At 43.1% G+C, this 21,831-nt stretch overlaps 1 protein-coding gene across 2 annotated transcripts in view; it reads left to right on the forward strand.

Annotated features, from left to right (window-relative positions):
• Positions 1-17,798: 17,798 nt before the first annotated feature.
• Positions 17,799-21,831, forward strand: part of LOC135092398 (venom phosphodiesterase-like) — a 17,599-nt gene continuing 13,566 nt past the window's right edge. Inside the window, exon 1 of one of the 2 annotated variants that reach the window (XM_063990884.1) lies at positions 17,799-17,944. In XM_063990884.1, coding sequence (XP_063846954.1) covers positions 17,933-17,944 — 12 coding nt within the window. In that variant the 5' untranslated portion in view covers positions 17,799-17,932. Of the gene's footprint in view, positions 17,945-18,127; positions 18,272-21,831 lie in introns of those variants that run through there. The other variant, XM_063990876.1, reaches the window with a different exon arrangement.

A 21,831-nucleotide genomic window follows, 5' to 3' on the forward strand; every position in this document is an offset into this window, starting at 1 on the left:
ATCTGTATTATTTATTTTTTCCCTTTTATGTTCCTGGAAAATTTCGATATCAAGGTGCGTCCGTCCGTCCGTCCGTCTGTCCGTCTGTCTGTCACAGTCTAAAAGGGAACCATTGATGAATTTGAAACAAGGACGCGTTGATTTATTAGGAATCGACCAGCGGCATCGGAAACATCTATGGTATTCATTAGTGTCGTATTTCACCTTCCACTGTTAATGAGTTAGGTGTGTCCAAACGATATCGTGTGGCTTGCACTGTTAGCTTAGCAGTGACATTGGTAAGGTGAACTAAGAAATGCATGTGGCAGCTCCCGCGGCGTTACAATAACACTATTTTTTTTTTTTCCTGAGCCTTTGTTCCTTGGTGAGATGGCACGGAGTCACGCTTCTTGCAGTGGAATGATCTTGTCCTTTGAATTATAAAATGTCACATCCTCACAAAATATGAAACCTGAAATTGAAGTTTTTTCTATTTCTTTTTTCTTTTCATTCTCTCTCTCTCTCTTTCTCTCTCTCTCTCTCTCTCTCTCTCTCTCTCTCTCTCTCTCTCTCTCTCTCTCTCTCTCTCTCTCTCTCTCTCTCTCTCTCTGTGTGTGTGTGTGTGTGTGTGTGTGTGTGTGTGTGTGTGTGTTAGGTATGTGTGTATGTAGCTGAAGGGCAAGTCCTGTCTGAATCAGTATGACGCCAGTACAGTTATAACAGAAGCCACTCACTGGACACTCAAGCAAGCAACCTGCGGCCAAACTTTAGCACAGGCATCAGGTAAGCCCAGCGAAACCCAATGACAACTGAATAATTTTCCTTCACCCCTCAGTGCCGCTGCTTGTGAGATCCTTGACGATTACTACACTACAGTCCTTTAATCAGACTAAATCATAATAAAAGACAAGCAAGACGTATAAAGAGATACGTATAGCAATCACTAAACCTTATAAGGGCAACGAATCTCATTCACATCCGCGTGTGTCATAAAAGGGACGATCTATATTCTAAGCCCACGCGTTACATGTTAGTCGTGCAACTCCCTCATCCCGTAAATTGTGAGCAAGAAGAACGTCCGTCCTCATCCTCCCTCTCTTGAAGGTCGTAGGAAACAGAAAGTGGTGGCCACTGCTCTCTGCAAAAACCTTGTCTCAGTTGCCACAAAAAGACCCGTGGTAAAGGAGAGGAGGAGGGGAAAGGGGGGAGACAAAAGCCACGTATCTGGCCTATAATAATAATAATCTTGCTGCCCTCGAGTTTGTGTGCCGCGTTTATGAGATGTATTTGGTAATGAAGGCGTAACACTGAGAGAGAGAGAGAGAGAGAGAGAGAGAGAGAGAGAGAGAGAGAGAGAGAGAGAGAGAGAGAGAGAGAGAGGTTGTACTCGAAACAAAATAATTTGCAAATATTCTTTCATAAACATACCAGCAATAAAAAAAAATGAATCGAGAACAAAAATGTAGCCTTGTTGAAAGTCAATGATGTAATTTTCAAATATTTTCCAGGAGGAACAAGGAAGAGAAGAATAGAATTTTAAAGTACGTTAGTCACTCATTACGGGTACGAAGGTAAAGCATTAACCAGACTACACAAAAACCGTACCTCGCACCACTTCCTACTTGCCACCACCACCTCCACCTCCACTCCTCCGCCACTCCACTCCGGCTCTCCCCCAAGGCAGAACCCACCCACACTCCCTCACCCCATCGCCGCCACGCCCATGTAGCAAATGGGGGTGATTGCAAACATTTCCATAGCACGAACCATATACTCTCTCTCTCTCTCTCTCTCTCTCTCTCTCTCTCTCTCTCTCTCTCTCTCTCTCTCTCTCAAGTGTGCTCACCAAACAACCTGACACCTGCTAATTAGTTCCTGACCATTTGCTGTTCAGGTGAGACTCAACACTCGACCCTGGCCGTGAATTTCAAGTGACCACTCACTTCCCTTCTTCTCTTCCTTTCCTTTTTTTCCTTATGTGTTCTTTCCTTTCCTGCACCAGTTCTTGTCTCCCACCACCACCACCACCACGCACGTAGTCTCATCTTCATAAGCCAAACATTCAGTTATAATTGTGAGTCATTTACTTACTAACTTTTCACTACTACTACTACTACTACTACTACTACTACTACTACTACTACTATTAGTATTACTACTACTGCTGCTGCTGCTGCTGCTGCTGCTGCTGGTGCTGCTGCTGTTACTGCTGCTGCTCCTGCTGCTGCTGCTGCTGCTGCTGTTGTTGTTGTTGTTGTTGTTGTTGTTGTTGTTGTTGTTGTTGTTCTCAGTAAAGCTAGTCACCTTACACGGATTGCTTTTCTTACTTCCAGAACCGGTTTCCTCATTCTCTCTCTCTCTCTCTCTCTCTCTCTCTCTCTCTCTCTCTCTCTCTCTCTCTCTCTCTCTCTCTCTCTCTCTCTCTCTCTCTCTCTCTCTCTCTCTCTCATTCTGCGTCATCATTATGGAACGAGAGAGAGAGAGAGAGAGAGAGAGAGAGAGAGAGAGAGAGAGAGAGAGAGAGAGAGAGAGAGAGAGAGAGAGAGAGACAGTGTTGCGTGTCATGTGAAGCGTAAATGGAAGTGAGGACTTTGTCGTCAGTTATTGGTGTGTGTGTGTGTGTGTGTGTGTGTGTGTGTGTGTGTGTGTGTGTCTGTGTGTGTGGGGTGTAGGTGTCCGTAAAGGTTAATTGTCCACGCCAAGCCCTCCTCCTTCACCTTTGCCGCGTTAGGGAAGGGACGGACGTATAGGATGATAGTAGTAGTCGTAGTAGTGGTGGTGGTGGTGGTCGTTTACATACCTAACACTTGTAATCTCCACTGGCAACAAAAAAAAAGAAAAATGAAAAAAATGTACAGAAATGAAAACAAATTAGAAAAATAATGCGGAAGAACGTGTAAGGTTTTGCGCAGTTTTTTTTTTTTACATAATTTTGCGCACATTTTTCTTTGGGATCCACTTCGGCAAACCTGTCATTGCTATGATCATCGCCCTTAAGTAACATTCAAAACAGTAAGAAATGTTCACATGGGTATACGGAGAGAGAGAGAGAGAGAGAGAGAGAGAGAGAGAGAGAGAGAGAGAGAGAGAGAGAGAGAGAGAGAGAGAGAGAGAGAGAGAGAGAGAGAGAATAGATAGGAGCTCAGTTTTGTAATTTCTGGGAAAGAAAACATTCTAAGAGTGCAGAATTGAGTGTCTGGAAAGTTGTAGGTGATCGGGGAAAAATATTATCTTAGGAATACTCTCTCTCTCTCTCTCTCTCTCTCTCTCTCTCTCTCTCTCTCTCTCTCTCTCGTGTTGTAATCATAACCCTGCGACGGAGAACAAGATCAAATTGGCTGGCTCGAAAATAAATAAATAAATAAATAAATAAATAAAGGAGTTTTCTGTGGCGATGTACTGCCGACGTAGAAGCTTTGTAGTGGTGGTGGTGGTGGTGGTGGTGGTGGTCGTGGTAGTAATGGTTATGGTAGTGGTGATGTTGGTGGTGGTGGGGTGGGAGGTGTTGAGCGGTGGAGCGTGGGGCTGAGTAGTGTGGTTTCATTACGTATGCTCCTAACGTGTACATATGCTCGTAACTGTCTTTTTAATGCTTTGGTGTTAAGTTTTGTGTAGATAGTGTGGAGACGGGTGTAGACAGAGGTATTATGGAATGCTCCTAACATATGCTCCTAATTGTCTGTCTTTGAGGATTGAATTTTATTACGCATTCTCATAACTTATGCTCTTAACTGTTTTTACGCTTTACAGATTGGATTTTATCACGTATGCTCCGGTTCTGGGATTTGATTCTATCACTTGTGTTCCTAATGTATGCTGCTAACTGTCTTTCTACGCTTCTAGGATTTTATTTTATTTTATTTCATTTTATTATTATTTTTCTTGCGTATGTTCCTAATGTATGTTCCTAACTGTCTTTTTGCGCCTTAGGGGCTTGATTTTAGCGGAATTCTCTTTATTCTTCATTTTTTTTTCTCTTTCATAATCATTAGTATCTCCTTTTATGTTCTTATGTTAGTTTATGTTCTCGTGTTCTTTTACGAGGTTCCAGAAGGAAAGTCTCTCTCTCTCTCTCTCTCTCTCTCTCTCTCTCTCTCTCTCTCTCTCTCTCTCTCTCTCTCTCTCTCTCTCTCTCTCTCTCTCTCTCTCTCTCTCTCCTGACGAGAGTGAGAAGACGGGGGAAAAAAAAGATCATAAAAAGCCGTATCCTTGAGTTCTAATACATATTCATGCGTTGTCCCCTGTTTTTTCGCTGAGTTACAGGTTGGGAATGTGTGCGTTCGTGTGTGTGTGTGTGTTGGCGTATAGGATGAGTTGAAGGTAAGGGGAAGGGGGGAGGAGGAAAGGGCATTAGCGTGCATGGGGTTTGCTAGAATAATTCTGCTACACCAGTTAACATCAGTAACGCCATGTATTCCTCCCAATCTAAACCCCCAACACACACACAGCTTGTTCCTCCATCCTATCTTACTCCTGCCCAACTAAAATTATACCTTTGTCTTTTTTTTTAAATTCTCATGCACTGACCTTCCCTCTTGCCGCGCCGTGCCTAACATCTGTGATTCGGGGGTCAGTTCAAATAGTTCAAATTTGCTGTGAGTGTGTGTATTAGTCTGTGTGTCTGTTTTTTTTTTTTTTCTATTTATCAATCAGTCTGTCTGTCTGTCTTGTCTATCTGTCATCAGTCAATCAGTCTTCCTGTCTGTCTGTCTGCCTGCAGGTCTGTTGAGTCCAGGGGGGCCGAGGGGCGTGAACTTTCTTGGGGGTCAGTGTAGCAAAGAGGAGCGAGGACTGTCTTTGAGGGGTCAAAGTGGCAGCGAGAGGCGAGGATTAAGTTTCTCTTGGGTCAGTGTGGCAGCGAGGGACGAAGGGAAGCAGCGGATGGCGGAGAAAGGGCGTTGCGCAATGTCCTCGACTCCCCAAACTTACTTCCGGATGTGACATGGGGAATGACCCGCCCTAATACTATCAATGGTCCGAGTAGCCCGTCCGCCACGCAGGCGCGATCGCCCCCCCCCCCACCACACACACACACACACACACACACACACGGAGGAGATAAGCGTGTGCACAAAAATAATCTAACTTTCCAAAAAGAGCAATAGAAGAAGAAAAAGACAAAAAATAGAGATATGACGTGTGTTAACTAGGAAACCCAATGAAGGCACAAGAAACTTAATAATAGGATGCGAGGTAGTTTTGCAAATGGAATAACATTTCAGTGCTCTGGCATTGCCAGAGGGAGCGGCGTGTGTGCAACTTTTTTTTTTTTTTTATGTAGGAGGGACACTGGCCAAGGGCAACAAAAATCCAATAAAAAAAAATGCCCACTGAAATGCCAGTCCCATAAGAGGGTCCAAAGCGGTAGTCAAAAATTGAAGGATAAGTGTCTTGAAACCTCCTTCTTGAAGGAATTCAAGTCATAAGAAGGTGGAAAATACAGAAACAGGCAGGGAGTTCCAGAGTTTACCAGAGAAAGGGATGAATGATTGAGAATACTGGTTAAATACTGGCTCTTGCGTTAAAGAGGTGGACAGAATAGGGGTGAGAGAAAGAAGAAAGTCTTGTGCAGCGAGGCCGCGGGAGGAGGGAAGGCATGCAGTTAGCAAGATCAGAAGAGCAGTTAGCATGAAAATAGCGGTAGAAGACAGCTAGAGATGCAACATTGCGGCGGTGAGAGAGAGGCTGAAGACAGTCAGTTAGAGGAGAGGAGTTGATGAGACGAAAAGCTTTTGATTCCACCCTGTCTAGAAGAGCAGTATGAGTGGAATCCCCCAAAACATGTGAAGCATACTCCATACATGGACGGATAAGGCCCTTGTACAGAGTTAGCAGCTGGGGGGGGGGGGGTGGCTGAGGAAAACTGGCGGAGACATCTCAGAACACCTAACTTCATAGAAGCTGTTTTAGCTAGAGATGAGACGTGAAGTTTCCAGTTCAGATTATTACTAAAGGACAGACCGAGGATGTTCAGTGTAGAAGAGGGGGACAGTTGAGTGTCATTGAAGAAGAGGGGATAGTTGTTTGGAAGGTTGTGTCGAGTTGATAGATGGAGGAATTGAGTTTTTGAGGCATTGAACAATACCAAGTTTGCTCTGCTCCAATCAGAAATTTTAGAAAGATCAGAAGTCAAGTGTTTCTGTGGCTTCCCTGCGTGAAATGTTTACTTCCTGAAGGGTTTTGACGTCTTATGAGAAGACGTAGAAAAGTGCAGGGGTGGTATCATCAGCGTATATCGGTAATCATGTGAATTTAACCCTTTGATTACTAATGGCAGATATTATTTTATTTTAAGTAGCCCTAGGCACTTTGATTTATCAAAAACACTAAGGTGCAGTTAATAAACAACTTTACTAGATGTCTGATGATACCTCTTGTTGTGAGTATAGTTTTTATAAATCCTTATCTGAACTTATACAAGACTATAATTTCAGGGTGATAAGAAGTTGCAGCTGTCAAAGAGTTAGAGAAAAAATATGATAGCTTGATTAGAAGACGAGACATAAAAGAGATTCTCTAAGTTCAGTTAAAGCAGAAATGGATAAATACTCGTACTTCAGCATTACGTTATACAAGCGAATAAGTTCCTAGCCCCTTGGTGGTCTGCGTGTGTATCGACCCCTGCACCACAAATTTCCCTCGCCCCAAACTGCGGGAGAAGAAAAATAAAAATGTGTTGGGGCAGGTATTATCCGTTATGTAAGCTGTAAGGGACATAATCTAGCGGTGGAGGAGGAGGAGGAGAACGAGGGCGCTAACACGAGTGGCCAGGGTGTCCTTAGGAGCGGCAGGGCGACGAGGGTAAGGTATGGCGGCGGCCCTCCGAGGATACGTTCAAAAGAAATAGACGTTTTTTCTATTTTCGTGAAATTGAAAGGTCGGCGGGGGAAGCGACCTTAAAGGAATGGGGAAGGAGGAGGGAACGGGGACTGGAGGTGATGGGGAGGGGTCACTCAGCTAACCCAAAAAGGAAAAATATGAATTCACATGATATCAGCTGTTCACTTGTTATTTTCTTACTACATACCCTTCGGAGTGACGCGTTTTGCATGACTGGGTTCGTCCTGGCGAGGGAAATACAGGGGTGGTTGTGTTTTGTCGGGCAGCTAGGGACGCACTCTCCCCAATGGTTGTGTTTTGTGGGCCGAGCAGCGCCACTCAGAGGCGGACAGGTCCCCGTAACTGTTCTCATCCGGCGTTCATTAGTTTCTTGTCTCAGTGATTTATTGGCATTTCGTCTTGATACTGTTACCTCTTGCATCCCTTAAATTACATTGTACGTATAGATTGCGTTGTGCAATGTGTAACTGGAACACACACTCTCTCTCTCTCTCTCTCTCTCTCTCTCTCTCTCTCTCTCTCTCTCTCTCTCTCTCTCTCTCTCTCTCTCTCTCTCTCTCATAAAATAGCTCTTAATTTCTATCGTAAAAACAAACAACACAGTAAACAACACAGTAAACACACACACACACACACACACACACACACACTTACTGGCTACATATAATTACGTAGTCTTCACTCTCTTCACAAAGCATCTCATTATTAAACAACACCAATACGTAAGTAAGGAAGGTCTCGTGGATATATTTAACACGCCAATGTTATCATGAAGAACAACTAGTGCACTTTAAACGGGGGGCATTTGGTCAGCTGCGCCAATGTCGAATCTTACATATACTTGGTGCCATTACCTTGTGTCGAAGGATACGCAGAAAGGTCCCATATGTACATGCTCATAAATTCATCTATTCGCTCACGATCAACAGGTACCAATGAGTGAAAGGTTGCTAGTTCGGTATTGACTCACGGCTGTTTCTGGGTGGGGCAAGTAACACACACACACACACACACACACTCTCTCTCTCTCTCTCTTTCTCTCTCTCTCTCTCTCTCTCTCTCTCTCTCTCTGCATCCATACCCTATCACCTATCTCTCTTTTTCTTTTCTTTTCGTTTCTTTTTTCCTTTAATTCCTTCTCCGACACGTTTACTTCTCCAATCCCTGCCACTCCTTTCCTTTCAGTGACCCTCCGACCCTTCCCCTTCCCCTCTCAGCGTCACTTTCCTGCTTCAGCTACCCCCCCTCCCTTCCTCCCTCCCTCTTGGGACTTTCCGCCCCTCTCAACCCTCACAAGCGTGACTCCTGTCCACGAGCAGGCGGCGGGAGCGGGTCGAAGATCAGACTGATAGGTCAAGTTAGGTAAACGTATGAAATGTTTGAAGGTGTTGTTAGTTCTAGTGGTGTTGTACAAGTGAGTGGAAATGGGAGCAGGTGAGTTTTAAACATCAACAGACTTCCTTGGGGTTTGTTAATCAGTATATGTAGGACTTGATGTATGCAAAAGGCGCAAGTTTGATAAAGTTAGATTTGAGAAAGTGCTACGAAGGAGTTTGTTCTCGAATAGAATGGTATATTAATAATAAGAAAAAATGAAAAAAAAAAACTCAGTAATCGTACTGTTAGTGTCGAGTGAATAGAAAGCCTTAACAGATCAGATGAATTTATGGATGTGGATAATGGGATAGTATAGGAAGATATGTTTTGTACAGGGACTGCCACGTGTAAAACTAACTGACTTAATTCTGTTTCACTTATATTGTTATATTCGTGTGCCCTTCTATTCTTGGTCCTATTTAATCTGATTTAACTGCATCTACACTAGCTACGTTATTAGCGACAGTTAGTTACCTTATAGAAGCGAAAAGAAAGGAGACTCAGTTCTAGTAGTTTTTGTCCTCTACCTCCTGGAAAAGAGAAGTAAAGGCAGGAAGCAGAAAGTGACTCCCCCTCCTTAATTCTCTACGGCTGCTGTTGTCTGATGGGAAGGGTAGATATTTTTAAAGAGGTATATGGGTGTTGTGTTGTTGGTAGTGGAACTGGTGGTGATGGTGGCGGTGGTGGTAATGATGGCGGTGGTGGTGGTAAAATGTTAATAAAGGCAAACCATAATGTGATGTAGGTGATGTTACTGGTGGTGGTGATGGGTGTAACTGGTGGTGGTGGTGGTGGTGGTTATTGACTAAATACTAGTGAAATATTAATAAAAGCAAACCATCATGTATTGTGTAGTGCGTGCTGGTGATGATGGTGTTGGGTGTGAGTGGTGGCGGTGGTGGGTGTGACTGGAGATGGTGGTGGTGGGTGCGAGTGGCGGTGGCGGTGGCGGTGGTGGGTTATTGACTAAGTACTAGTGAAGCAAATCGTTATGTACTGTGTGTGCCTCTTCCGTGTTTGTTGAGGTGCTGGAGGGAAGGACGCGCCGTTTTTGTTTGCTACTCATTCACCACTCAGCCTAAATAGTCTTGCTACATCCCACATTTTTTGCTCCCGTTTCTATTTTAATTTTTTTTATTTGCATTGTTTTGTTCGGATGTGATGTTTGTTACGCACCAACTACAAAGCCTAAAAGAATGTTCTCCTTGCATTCTTTCTTTCTTTCTTATTTCTTTCTTTCTTTCCTTCTTTATTTATTTATTTTCATGTATTTATTATTTTCCAGGTAATTTTTATTATCTAATGTTATTCATATTAGTTATTCATTTAATATTCACTCTTAGTAACCTCATTGCGCCACTAATCTTGATCTTATTTTTGTTTTCCTTTTTTTTTCTTTTCAGCTTTTATTTTTCTCTTTCTCGATGTTTCTATTTATTTATTTATCTTATTTTTTTCTCATTCACCACTAAGCTTAAATATCACTTATATATATATATATATATATATATATATATATATATATATATATATATATATATATATATATATATATATATATATATATATATATATATATATATATATATATATATATATATATATATATATATATATATATATATATACTCGTATATATATATATATTTCTTGGTTTGTTTTTGTTCTGAGGTCATGATATTATTTTTTTTTCCACTTTTTTATGTTTCCTCATTCACTCCAAGTAAACAACCTTCTTGCATTCCTTTCTCCCCTATTTTTATTCGCCACTAAGTTGAAGTAACCTCATTTATATATTTTCTAGATTTTTTCTTCTCGGGTCATACTTGTTTTCACTTTTGTTATGTAAACACTTTTGTTATGTAAACACTTTTGTTATGTAAACAACCTTCTTTCATTCTTTTTCCCTTATATTTTTTTCCCTTCCTTTGTAATATTTAACACGTATTTAATTTATCATCCACACGACTTGACTTTTTTTTTGTCCTTCTTCCATATATAACACGTATTTAATTTATCATCCACACTTGACCTTTTTTTTTATCACCCTTTCTTTCTTTCTTCCCCATAAAAGTCACCGTGACGCACACCACACAAGAATAAGTGTGACCCTCCTTCCCCTTCTCCTCTTCCTCCTTCTCCTAATGGTATTTTATTGTATTCTCTCTCTTTTTTCTATCTTTTTTCTGACCCTTGATCGTACGTACGTACATGTCTCGGACTTTTCTTACTTGCCTTCAACACAATAGGCGGCGAGACGTCACGACCAGACAGACTGACAGTTTTTTAAAAGACCAGAATTCTGAATTACTTTATAACATGGCATATTACAGAAAGAAAGAAGAAAAAGCGGGGGCGTTCGGTATTTTTAGATTGTTCTCAATGTGTGTATGTGTGTGTGTGTGTGTGTGTGTGTGTGTGTGTGTGTGTGTGTTTTTAAGGGTCAAGAGTTTATAGAAAAAAAAAAAAAAAGGCTATACAATATAACAAAGGCGTCCTCAACCTTTCCCTGCGTCATGTCACTCTGGTAATCCCCAGCAAGTTCTCTCTCTCTCTCTCTCTCTCTCTCTCTCTCTCTCTCTCTCTCTCTCTCTCTCTCTCTCTCTCTCTCTTAGACATCAGAGAGAGAGAGAGAGAGAGAGAGAGAGAGAGAGAGAGAGAGAGAGAGAGAGAGAGAGAGAGAGAGAGAGAGAACAAGGGGAGGGGGAAGATCACACATATTTACCTGCCAATACTCACAGGACGAATCAGGTTGACGGTAACCTCTGTAGCAAAGGCCACGTGTCACCCTCGTTTTACCCTTGAAGTGCATGCATTGGTATTCCTGCCCTGTCCACTTTCCGTCCCTGCAGCCCCGCCCTCCTTCCCGCTCTCCGGACCTTATTCTGAAACACTTCCGCGCCGCACCTCCACTACATTCAAAAAGCTCTAGCTGAAGTTACCCGCGTTTTTAAGGGTCTTTTATGGTTCTAGTGACAGATTAACGAGTTTTCTACATTATGGACTAAAAAAACACTCTTGAGAACACGGCCAGTCATCTCTGTGGCCTTTGAAAATAATCGTGGTGAGAGAGCAAAGAGTTTCAGAATACAGACCTCCCTGTCCCTCTCCCTCCCTCCTGCCTGCTTGCCTGACCGCTCCTCCGGTCTTGGGTGTCGTGTGTCGCCTGGGTCAGCGACTCTTGTATGTCTTGAGGACAGGTCTTTGTGGTTCAGTGACTTTTCTTTTTTTTAAATTTCTCACATTCAGTTTCTTCCTGCTTGTGTTTTTAATTGTTTAGGATGTTTTTTTCCTTTTTTTTTTTTACTGTTTATTCTTTTTACGGAGAGCGAGCGTGTGGCATTCCTGTTGTGTGTGTGTGTGTGTGTGTGTGTGTGTGTGTGTGTGTGTGTGTGTGTGTGTGTGTGTGTGTGATTATTTTCTTTTATCTTTCGTCATTTATATTTACCGTTTATTTATTTTTTATTTTTTTTGTGTGTGTATGTGTGTGTGCATTCCTTTCCTCCAGCCTCCGTCTCTCTCTCTCTCTCTCTCTCTCTCTCTCTCTCTCTCTCTCTCTCTCTCTCTCTCTCTCTCTCTCTCTCTCTCTCTCTCTCTCTCTCTCTCCCTCCCTCCATCCTTTCTCGCAGTATTGATAACTGTGAAAACATTAATTACAAACAAGTCCTGAATAAGAGAAGGAAGAGTGAAGGACGAAGGATGGGCGGGGCTGGTGAAGGCGGCGGGGGTGATGGCAGGCGGCGGTGTATGTGTGGGTGGAGGAGGCGGTAGTGGCGGCAGTGGTGGTGGTGGTAGTGGTAATGGTAGTGGCGGTGGTAGTGGCTGTTAAGACATTATGGGTTAGCTTTTGGTATAATGTATGGCGAAATATTTTTGGGTACTTTGCAATGCACTATATCTTCATGAGAGGATTAATTTATGTGAAAGTTCGTGAGTTTTTGGTATAATAATCTTTTAAGCATAACGTTTTTCCTTTCCTTTCCTTTTTTTTATGGGCTGCCTTGAAACATAATATACCCCGAAAGGGTTTAAGAATCGTGAGTTTAAGTACAAGATTTTTTTTTTCTCTCTCCCTTCCCTTTTTTCCCTGCTTTCTCAATTTCTCTCTCCCTCTCTGTCTCTCTCCGTAGCCTTTTGTTTCTCCTTCACTGAGAGTTTTTGCACACACTCCTTCTCTCTTCCTACCCGCTCTTCCTTATTCCCCTGCGCACAGCTTGCACCTCCTCTTTTTCTCCCATTCTCCTTCCTTTTCCTCATCCTTCTTAATCTCAGTTTCCTTTCCCTGCCATTGCTTGTTATTGTTATCGTTATATTATCCCTTTTTTTTCTCTTGTACTTATTATTTCCTTTCTCCTTATCATCCTTCTTTATTTTCTTCATCTTTCTTAATCTCAATTTCATGTAAGTTTTAATTTTCTTCCTTGTCATTGTTTTCTTTGTCAACGTTCTATTTTCACTCTTCTCTTCCGTTTGTTGTTCCCTCCTCCTCCTCCTCCTTCTCACCTCCTTCTCCTCCTGTAGACGTGTTGTTGGGTGTCTTTCCGGGTCTCTGGTGTGCCTGGGCAAGGTCAGCTGAGGCCGTGCTGTGTCATTCCGCGGCCAGTGCAAGTAATGCGTAGTAGAAAGTACGGTGGTGGTAGCGGCAGATGTAAAAAAATAATAGTAGTGCTAACTGTGATTCCCTGGTTGATGTAGTGGTAGTAGTAGTAGTAGTAGTAGTAGTAGTAGTAGTAGTAGTAGTAGTAGTAGTAGTAGTAGCAGTAGTGGTAGCAATAGTAGTAGCTGTAGTAGCGGTAATATGATGGTACAAATCTTGTCAGTGGCACTTATAATAGCATAATAGTAGTAATTTTAAAACGAACTTAGCGAAGTGCCTTAATGAAGAATGGCAGGAAGCAAGTATTGTGTGCGCCACATTACGAGGGCGGCGGGGGATGAAAGACATTGTGCAGACCGGAACACGTCCTCTCAGCGAAACAGGAAGAGTGTATATGGAAGAGTGGTGACGGAGTGAGGCTTCCTGAACACTGATTACCGGGTAGATGAAGAAAGAAAGGGAAGTGATTGAGTCTTAATATTACGGTGAGAGTTTTTAGAAATGTTGAGGCAAGATTGATAGAATAGATCTTTTACTTATTTCGTTAATCTTACTAATGCAAGAGTTAACCAGCATTTTCATACTCCCATCCTTTTCATAAGTAAGCTGAGGACCTTTTTTATCTGATGCTTTGTTATTTTGTTCACGGCATATGTAGATTTAAAGAAGGAAAGATTGACAAAACAGATCTTTTAACCGTATCCTGCCCACCTCACTCATGCTGGAATTAACCATCACCTTCATTCTTTCGTCCCTTTCATTGGTAAACTCAGAAATCCTCTGCCTGTTTCTTCCAGTCTTCGTCGTTTTGAAGTGAAGACAGAAATGCGAAATATGATACAAGGAGAGGAGGAAAGAAAAATATCCTGATCCGTGGGATATTGCCGTGTGGCGTGCTTTTCATGCGTGGCTGTGAGACGCGGGCAGGAAATGCATGATTGGGAAAGTGGATTTGCCGGAAATGAGGTGCAAGGAAACAGTTACTGACGGAAAATTCTTGACAGACGGACAGATTAAAGAATGCGATTAAAAAGCAATGCAAAAAAAAAAAAAAAGAAAAGTGTCTGTCAGAAAAAATGCATATCAGGATGTGATAAGGATGTTTGGAGAGAGAGAGAGAGAGAGAGAGAGAGAGAGAGAGAGAGAGAGAGAGAGAGAGAGAGAGAGAGAGAGAGAGAGAGAGAGAGAGAGAGAGAGAGAGAGAGAGAGAGAGAGAGAGACTCGTACATACATACATACATACATACATACATACATACATACAGACAGACAGACAGACAGACAGACTGACTGACTGACTGACAGACATGACTGCATATCTCCCGTTGCATGAAGTGGTAATGCAACAAAAAGTACAACCTTGGTGAGGCATGAGTGTATTGGCCACAATTTGTAATTACACACACTTAGTATTAGGAAATTTGCCATCTTAATATTAAAAGTCCCCCATGTAGTGCGTGACAAAGACACAGAGAGCGGTAATTCATGAGCTAGATTAGGTAAGAATTTATTGCCAATGATTCCCAGTTATAAACGCCCCGGTCATCATGAAGAATGGTATGGCAAAATAGAACATGAGTTAACATGACATATCTTTATTAGCCAAGTGATGAATACTGGCCAGTTATAATACCGGGAGTTAATTGCTGGTAGACATTCCCGTAAATCAGATACCTAAGATGAAAGGGTGATTGTATAATTGGCGCCGCAACAACAACACAGGTTTTGATGCCCCGGGGAACATAACAGTTAGGAGTTAATCAGCCAGTAAGTTTGGTGCGAGCATTCAACCAGTGGCCGCTGCAATGCGATACTGTGAGGCAGAAGTGTGGGAATGACGGCCGGCCTCTGCTTTCCCACTCAGACCGGTTGTTGCTTTGTGCTTACCCGCACACACAATAAACACACACATTTGGACAATTCTTTTCGGACTTCTCTCTTTGGGGACTGGCACTACAGTGGGCCGTTTTTTTTATGCCTGCTTTTGTTGCCCTAGGCGAGAACCTCTCTTACATAACACACACACACACACACACACACACACACACACACTCTCTCTCTCTCTCTCTCTCTCTCTCTCTCTCTCTCTCTCTCTCTCTCTTTCAAAACATCAGACAGTAAGGTCACAGCTCCTCGGCTCACGTCTGTGCATATTTTCTGCTGGGTGCACAGGATGAACGGAGGTCGCGGCGTGAAAGAAAGCAAGTCCTTATTAGCGTCTCCGCCAGGACGGGGACTCCAACCCTGGCCCTCTCTGGAGTACAGCCGTATTGTGAAGCCGCTGTTGCTGTTATAATAAATAATAACTCTGGTGGTACTACTACTACTACTATTACTACTACTACTACTATTACTACTACTACTACTACTACTACTACTACTGCTACTACTACTACTACTACTACTACTACTACTACTACTACTACTACTACTGCCAACACCACCACAACTTCCATCATCATCATCAGTAGTAGTAGTAGTAGTAGTAGTAGTAGAAGAATAACGAATAACATATGGTTAGTAACCAGAATATGACTAGAAGTGAACAGATTCATATTTAATAAAGTTAACTCTAAAATAAAAGAGATAGGAAGAAACCGGTTCTATATTAAAGTGGTGGATGACTGAGATAATGGACTCAGTTTGTTAGCGCCGCGTTAATAGGGAGAAAGAAGATTAGATAGATCTAGGACTACGGATGATAGGTATATACAGACATGTGTTTTATGCAGATGTTGCGTGTGGGCCTGCTGGCTTTGTAGAGTATCCCTTATTTATTTATGAAGAAACATGGGTGGAATTCGGAGTGTGTTCAATATTTTCTTTCCACCTCAATGATTTAGGAATATAGAATAAAGGTGTATATAGACATGTAGGCCAGCTGGCTTCTTATTGCTCCCCTTATGTGCCAGAAACATGAGTGGATTTCTTTCTCCCTCAGTTGATTTAGAAATATGGATGATGGGTATACAATATATGCATGTGATTTATATAGAAGTTGCTGTGTGTAGGTCTGTCGGCCTCTTACAGCTTCCGTTATGTACCAAAAACACGCCTGGATTTCGGAGTGTGGTCAGTATTTTTCTTTCAATCTCGGTGATTTCTTTCTTCGCGTGAACTTGATTCGTTGGTGGCGTGGTGTTTTTTTTTTTTTTTTTATGTAAGAGGGTCACTGGCCAAGGACAACGAAAAGAAAAAAAAGAAAAAAAAAAAAAAAAAAAAAAAAAAAAAAAAAATATATATATATATATATATATATATATATATATATATATATATATATATATATATATATATATATATATATATATATATATATATATATATATATATATATATATATACATATATATATATATATATATATATATATATATATATATATATAAGGCCCACTCAGATACCAGCCCCCGAAGCGACATGAGATAGATTGATCAAATAACAGAGGATAAGTGTGATATGTTGACCTAATAAACAGGATAACAGGACTCCCTGACCCCGCCTTCCACCCACGCCACCTTGATCCTAATAGGCCTCGCTGCCTCGCTGTCTCACGGCGAAAGTTGTACTACGACGATGATGGAAGTGAAACCTACATCGCTGTCTGATTATCACCTTGAATTTATTATGTTAAATTATCAACACCTTGTAGCTGTAGAATGCCACCACAGAACCTACATCGCTGTCTGATATCACCTTGCATTGAATATACTACATAATAAACAACACGTAGCCTTAGAATGCCAGGAAATAACCTACATCGCTGTCTGATGTCACCTTGAGTTGATTGTATTAAATTATCAACATCTTCACGTAGTTTTAGAATGCCAGGAAATAACCTACATCGCTGTCTGATGTCACCTTGAACTGAACATACTACATGCACATTATCAACACATCCACGTAGCTTCATAATACCAGCACAGAATACTTGGGAGATGCAGGGCCAGTACCTCGTGTTATGTTACTTAAATCCGCCACTGCGATGTGTGAGAGATGCTAGGAATGTCTTAATAACTCATTTGTTACGGTAATATTTCATAACTCACGCCGCGGGGGCCGTTAAGTGGAGGAACGGGGCGTGGCGAGGCGTGGCTGGGAGAGGCGTGGCGTTCCGGGAGGCTGGGCTGGGCAAGGCTGCGTGGGAGGTGCTGTATGTCTGTATGTAGTTTGTATTTACCTTGTGGTGTTATTCCCGCGCTGGGGGTGAGCTGATGTCTCTCCGCGGGGGTGTGGGGGAGGCATCACGGGGGAGGAAAGGGTGGAAGACAAGCATTGCAAGGGTGGGGTGCGCGGCGCGTGTCTGGTCAAGGTCATCTGGGCAGGTAGGTGAGGTGTTGTTGGGATGTCACCTGACGCATGTTCCTAGCTAATGAAGTGCGACTGCTCTGCTTACAACAAGGTCATGTACTGGAATATTTTTTCTTTATTTTCCTCTCTCTTTCTTCTCCCCTAAAAGGAAGGATCGACCTCTTAATGCCGGATATTGACCTTCCTTCATTCGGCTCATGTTTAGAATGAACGAGTGATGGTGTAAGATTTAAATATTACTAGAACAGAACATGTAAACAGATAAAGCAGAGAGAGAGAGAGAGAGAGAGAGAGAGAGAGAGAGACTGGGGAGGGCGTTGAGGGGAGGATGTCAATAGAGAACGATGGCCTTGACCTCTGAATGATTGAATGTCAGCGGGTTCTTTAAGGCTGTGATATGTGACACTCAGCTTCCGATTAACCGGGAAATGTGTTATCGTCCTTGCAAGAAACATAGACTAAACATCCCGAAGCTTGTGTCCTCATCTAGCACACACCGTTATGCTGTTTAATTCGTGTAGTAACTGTGTTTATATACCACCCTGTGTAGATAGCTTGAAATGTTGAAATAGAGGATACCCGTTGGAAGGAAGGGTCCATTGCCCAGGGACACTCGCAGACTCACACTCAGGTTATCACTCCATAAATTCCCCCAAACGATTCAGGAACTTCAGCGCTCAGCAAAAAAAAAAAGAAAAAAAAAATTCGAGCGGAGCAGCCCTGAGCAAGGAAGGGGCAGGTGCACGTGAGGGCGGCGGGCTGTAGCGGAGGCAGGCTTACTCAGTCAGTCGGCGTTGGGTGCTGACTCCGACCACACCTCGCACCGCTATGAGCACGCAGGTACGGCATGTCGCCACCAACACCACCATACCACCCCACCACCACCACCGGGAAGACCGCCTCGCATCCAGTTTGTGGCCGCGGCGAGAGATGTGACTCCCTGATTCGGAAAATGATATGATAAGAACAAGAGGAGTCCCAGAAGCGTGTCTGTGTGTGTCATTGATGTGATTGTGATCAGACCACCGGGGAAAGAAAATGAGAGTGAAATTTGTTGGTCGGTGCTCTCAAAGCTCGGTGGGTGGTGACGGGGGTGTGACTGGTGATGGGGGAAGCGGCTGGCTGGCTGTCTCATACCCTCCTGCCTTAAATCTTCCTGTCAGTGAGGTTCGTTAGTGACAGCGAGACCAGGCGGCGATCTAAGGGAGTTATGATTAATTTCCTTCACGTGTCTTAATCCGCAGGTGTTTGGATAGATAACACCTATTATGTTCCCTTCCCTGCTCCTCCACACGTTAATCATTTCGTATACAGACTTAAAGAAGAAAGGAAGATTAAATTTGATGTAAAAGAATCGCAAGTAACTGGCCATTATTGTTTTGGTAAGACCACTGCGATGCATTCCTGTGACTGCTAAAATTTCCCTTTTATTCGCTGTGTGTGTGTGTGTGTGTGTGTGTGTGTGTGTGTGTGTGTGTGTGTGTGTGTGTGTGTGTGTGTGTGTGTGTGTATCTTGGCAGTGACCTCAGAGTTGCTCTGCTATACGCAGGTCAAGTGTAGTTATCAGCCACCAAGAATCGCGGAGTGGGAGGGAGGCACCCGAGGGAGTGTGACGCGAGACAATACAACGCGGCTTTTGCTCCCGAGCCAACGAGAGTGAGAGTGGTGGCGGCGGCAGGTTACCCGCCGCCGCACGCACCTCGCCATCTACGGATTAACGCCGGTGGAACGAAATAGGCTTTTATATTTTGCATCATTATTTCCCCTGAGATATATTGTAACAGTTTTAGGTTAACGTGAGGAAGAGTTTATTATTTTCTTAATCTGTTTTCCATGTTGAGTTCAGCAAATGAGGGTAAACAGAGGGCTCTTCAGTCTTTTTTTTCCTCCTCCTCCTCCTTTTCTATGCCAGCGCAAGCTGGAGTGGTGGGTGGGGAGGAGCCTTCTGCTATGCTGTCCTGTCTCTCTTCCCTGTAGCTAGTTAGAAGTAGTTACCAAACAGCCTTGCAAGGACCAAAAGGTCTATTGCTGTTTGGCTTTCCTTTGTATTCCTTTGTATTCCACCACCTCCTCCTCCTCCTCCTCCTCCTCCTCCTCCTCTAATTCGGCGGAAAAAGAAGGCATTTTACGATGTGGCACAAGGAGGGCGGGTCGGGAGGGCGTTTAGGGAAGGCGTGGAGAAAGCGCTTTTGCCTTGCTGCCCCAGAATATTTACAGCCAAAAGTGGAGTGGGGAAAAAATAGTTAACACTGACACGAGCTAGCCATGGTGGTCAGGGACAGCCAGAAGGCGAATATATCATTATCAACATTGTCATCGATCATTTAGCAACACCTGCATGCATAAACGTATATGAATAACTCTTGATTAAAGGAACCTGATTTTTCGTGTTGGGAATTGCCCTCTGCCCTCTGCTTCCCCTCACCCTCTAACGTTGTGGAAGTGACGTCAGGCTGGGAAGAGGGAGGGAGGTTTCCGGTAACGTTCTCAAGGTCAGACTGGGAAACCACCGCGTGCACAGCCGGAAGGACGCTGGAAAAGACCCTGAAACATCCGGAGTCTCTTTTCGCACCATGACCTCGCGGAGCGGGTACCAGGTTGGAGGTCAGGAGGTTAAGGTGAGATCGAGCAGTACGATGACCGGCGGGAGCAGGCGTGGTGTGGTGGTCTGGGTGTGTCGTGCGTCAGGCAGCAAGGCGCGGCTCTCCCACCCAATACCTCCTCGGTGACAGTCTTGGCTTCCTGACCTTTTCATCAACATGCTTTATTTTATTTTTTGTCAATAGGAAACCTTGGTGGTGTCTTCAGAGGCGATGAGTTACGTGCCTGGAGATTTAAACAGGCTGAAAGTACGATGCTTCAAGGGTGAGGTCAGGAAGAGGTGGCTTTCCTAATGTGTCTAATTAATGCTCAGTGCCACCCGCACAGAAATGTGACGCACGTGTCGTTCGTTGGCGGCGCCGTAAATCAAGGTTTGCTAGACGTGTCTAACCTGACACATTCTCACCCTCAGAAACTAACACATACACACGTGATCTCCGACATGTTCATAATTATAAATTCAGTGAAGATAAAAATTATAACTACATCTTTCGCTCTCATATATATATCCATCCATTCTGAAGATAACATGAATGTAGAGCGACGGCTGAACACGAGGATAACCTTTCCATTTGTAAAAAAAGATCCCCACTGTCTTTTTTTGTGTGTTTGTGGGGGGGGGAAGTGGGGGAGGGAGACGCTGTGTGTGAAGTGACTCGACATATCTAGGAAATGCAAATAGCGACGTGACGGACTGTATACTATCAACACAGTTGTGAGAAGCTTCCTTGGACGATGCGTTGGCGTCAAAAGTAATCGTTCTTGATGAGAAACGCGCTGAAGTGGATAACGGAATGCAAGGTGGCCACCCCGTCAAGGCGACCTGGGTGCCTCGATCGCGCGTTGCCGAGCGCTCACCTATTGCTCTATATTTACTTTTAATTCCTACCTACAGCAGTAAAGGTGTTACGAATAGTTTACTTACTTGATTCTGGGTACACAACGGTACACGACGCTAACTCAGTGATGGGAGGGCGGAGTGAGGGAGCCAAGAGGTGCACGATAGGAGGCACAGACAAGCATGTTTACGAGTATTGTTTGCATATGTTGTCCCTGAAACATTGGTTGCTGATTAACTTTATTAGCGTTTGCGTTTCTTTCTTTGTTATTAAGTGTAGCGTGTTTGTCACTGGTGAAAGGTCAGTACCTGTCTAATCCTGCTACCCCACCTCACCCACCCCACAGTGATGGATGCATTCTTACTCTCGCCAACATTGCCCCAAGGCTCAGGAGAGAGAGAGAGAGAGAGAGAGAGAGAGAGAGAGAGAGAGAGAGAGAGAGAGAGAGAGAGAGAGAGAAACATAAAAATCGATGTACGTATTTGTATCATTGACCACGGTTAGTTTATGTCATCAGAGGATCGTAAAAGCGACTCATTACTATGCAAGATCGCGAGATTTTGAGAATATGGGAATAGTGTCCTGCGGTGCCCCTTGCAGGCCACCCCTTAGCGCCCTCCAGTCCTTGGAGGGTATAAAACGCCCGAGTCCTTGTTCAAAGTTCACTTGTCTGCTATAAGTCAAGAGGGAAGAGGAAGGGGGAGCGACATTTGCTTCAGCTGTAGGCAACCATACGAATAAATGAATGCATTGAGTTAGAATAATTTTTCTATCTTTCTTCCTTTCTCCTTCACTTCTTCCTTTTTCATTTCTTGTATTCGCCTATTCTTCCTTCTTTCACGTTATATTTTTCTTTGTGTTTCTTAGATTACGACATATGCGCACAAAATTTGGGAAAGGAGATTATCTATAAGGCGATGACTTAATCTCCTTTGTGATTGCCAAGACTTGAGATCGAGTGTCACTAATATCTGACCATGCTTGCGTATGACATATCACCAGATAGCTTGGAGATCATGCATATAATAGCATAGTCCATACTATCAAACGTTCCGCCATCTCATAATGACCACTTCTTTATACGGTCTAGTAGAAACTATTGCCATCTCCAGGGATACTTTCATGGCTCTAGTGATAATCTGAAAAGGATTATTTGCTATGAATGAAAAAAAAAAAAGAAACATGAGAATCCGATCAATCATCTCTGTGGTTCATGAAAAGCTACTCCTGCGAGCCCAAAGCTAATATTATTTAAATGTAAAAAAAAAAAATACATAAAACACCATG

The sequence above is a fragment of the Scylla paramamosain genome, chromosome 3 (genome assembly GCF_035594125.1).
Source record: "Scylla paramamosain isolate STU-SP2022 chromosome 3, ASM3559412v1, whole genome shotgun sequence".
NCBI classification, from domain to species: domain Eukaryota; kingdom Metazoa; phylum Arthropoda; class Malacostraca; order Decapoda; family Portunidae; genus Scylla; species Scylla paramamosain.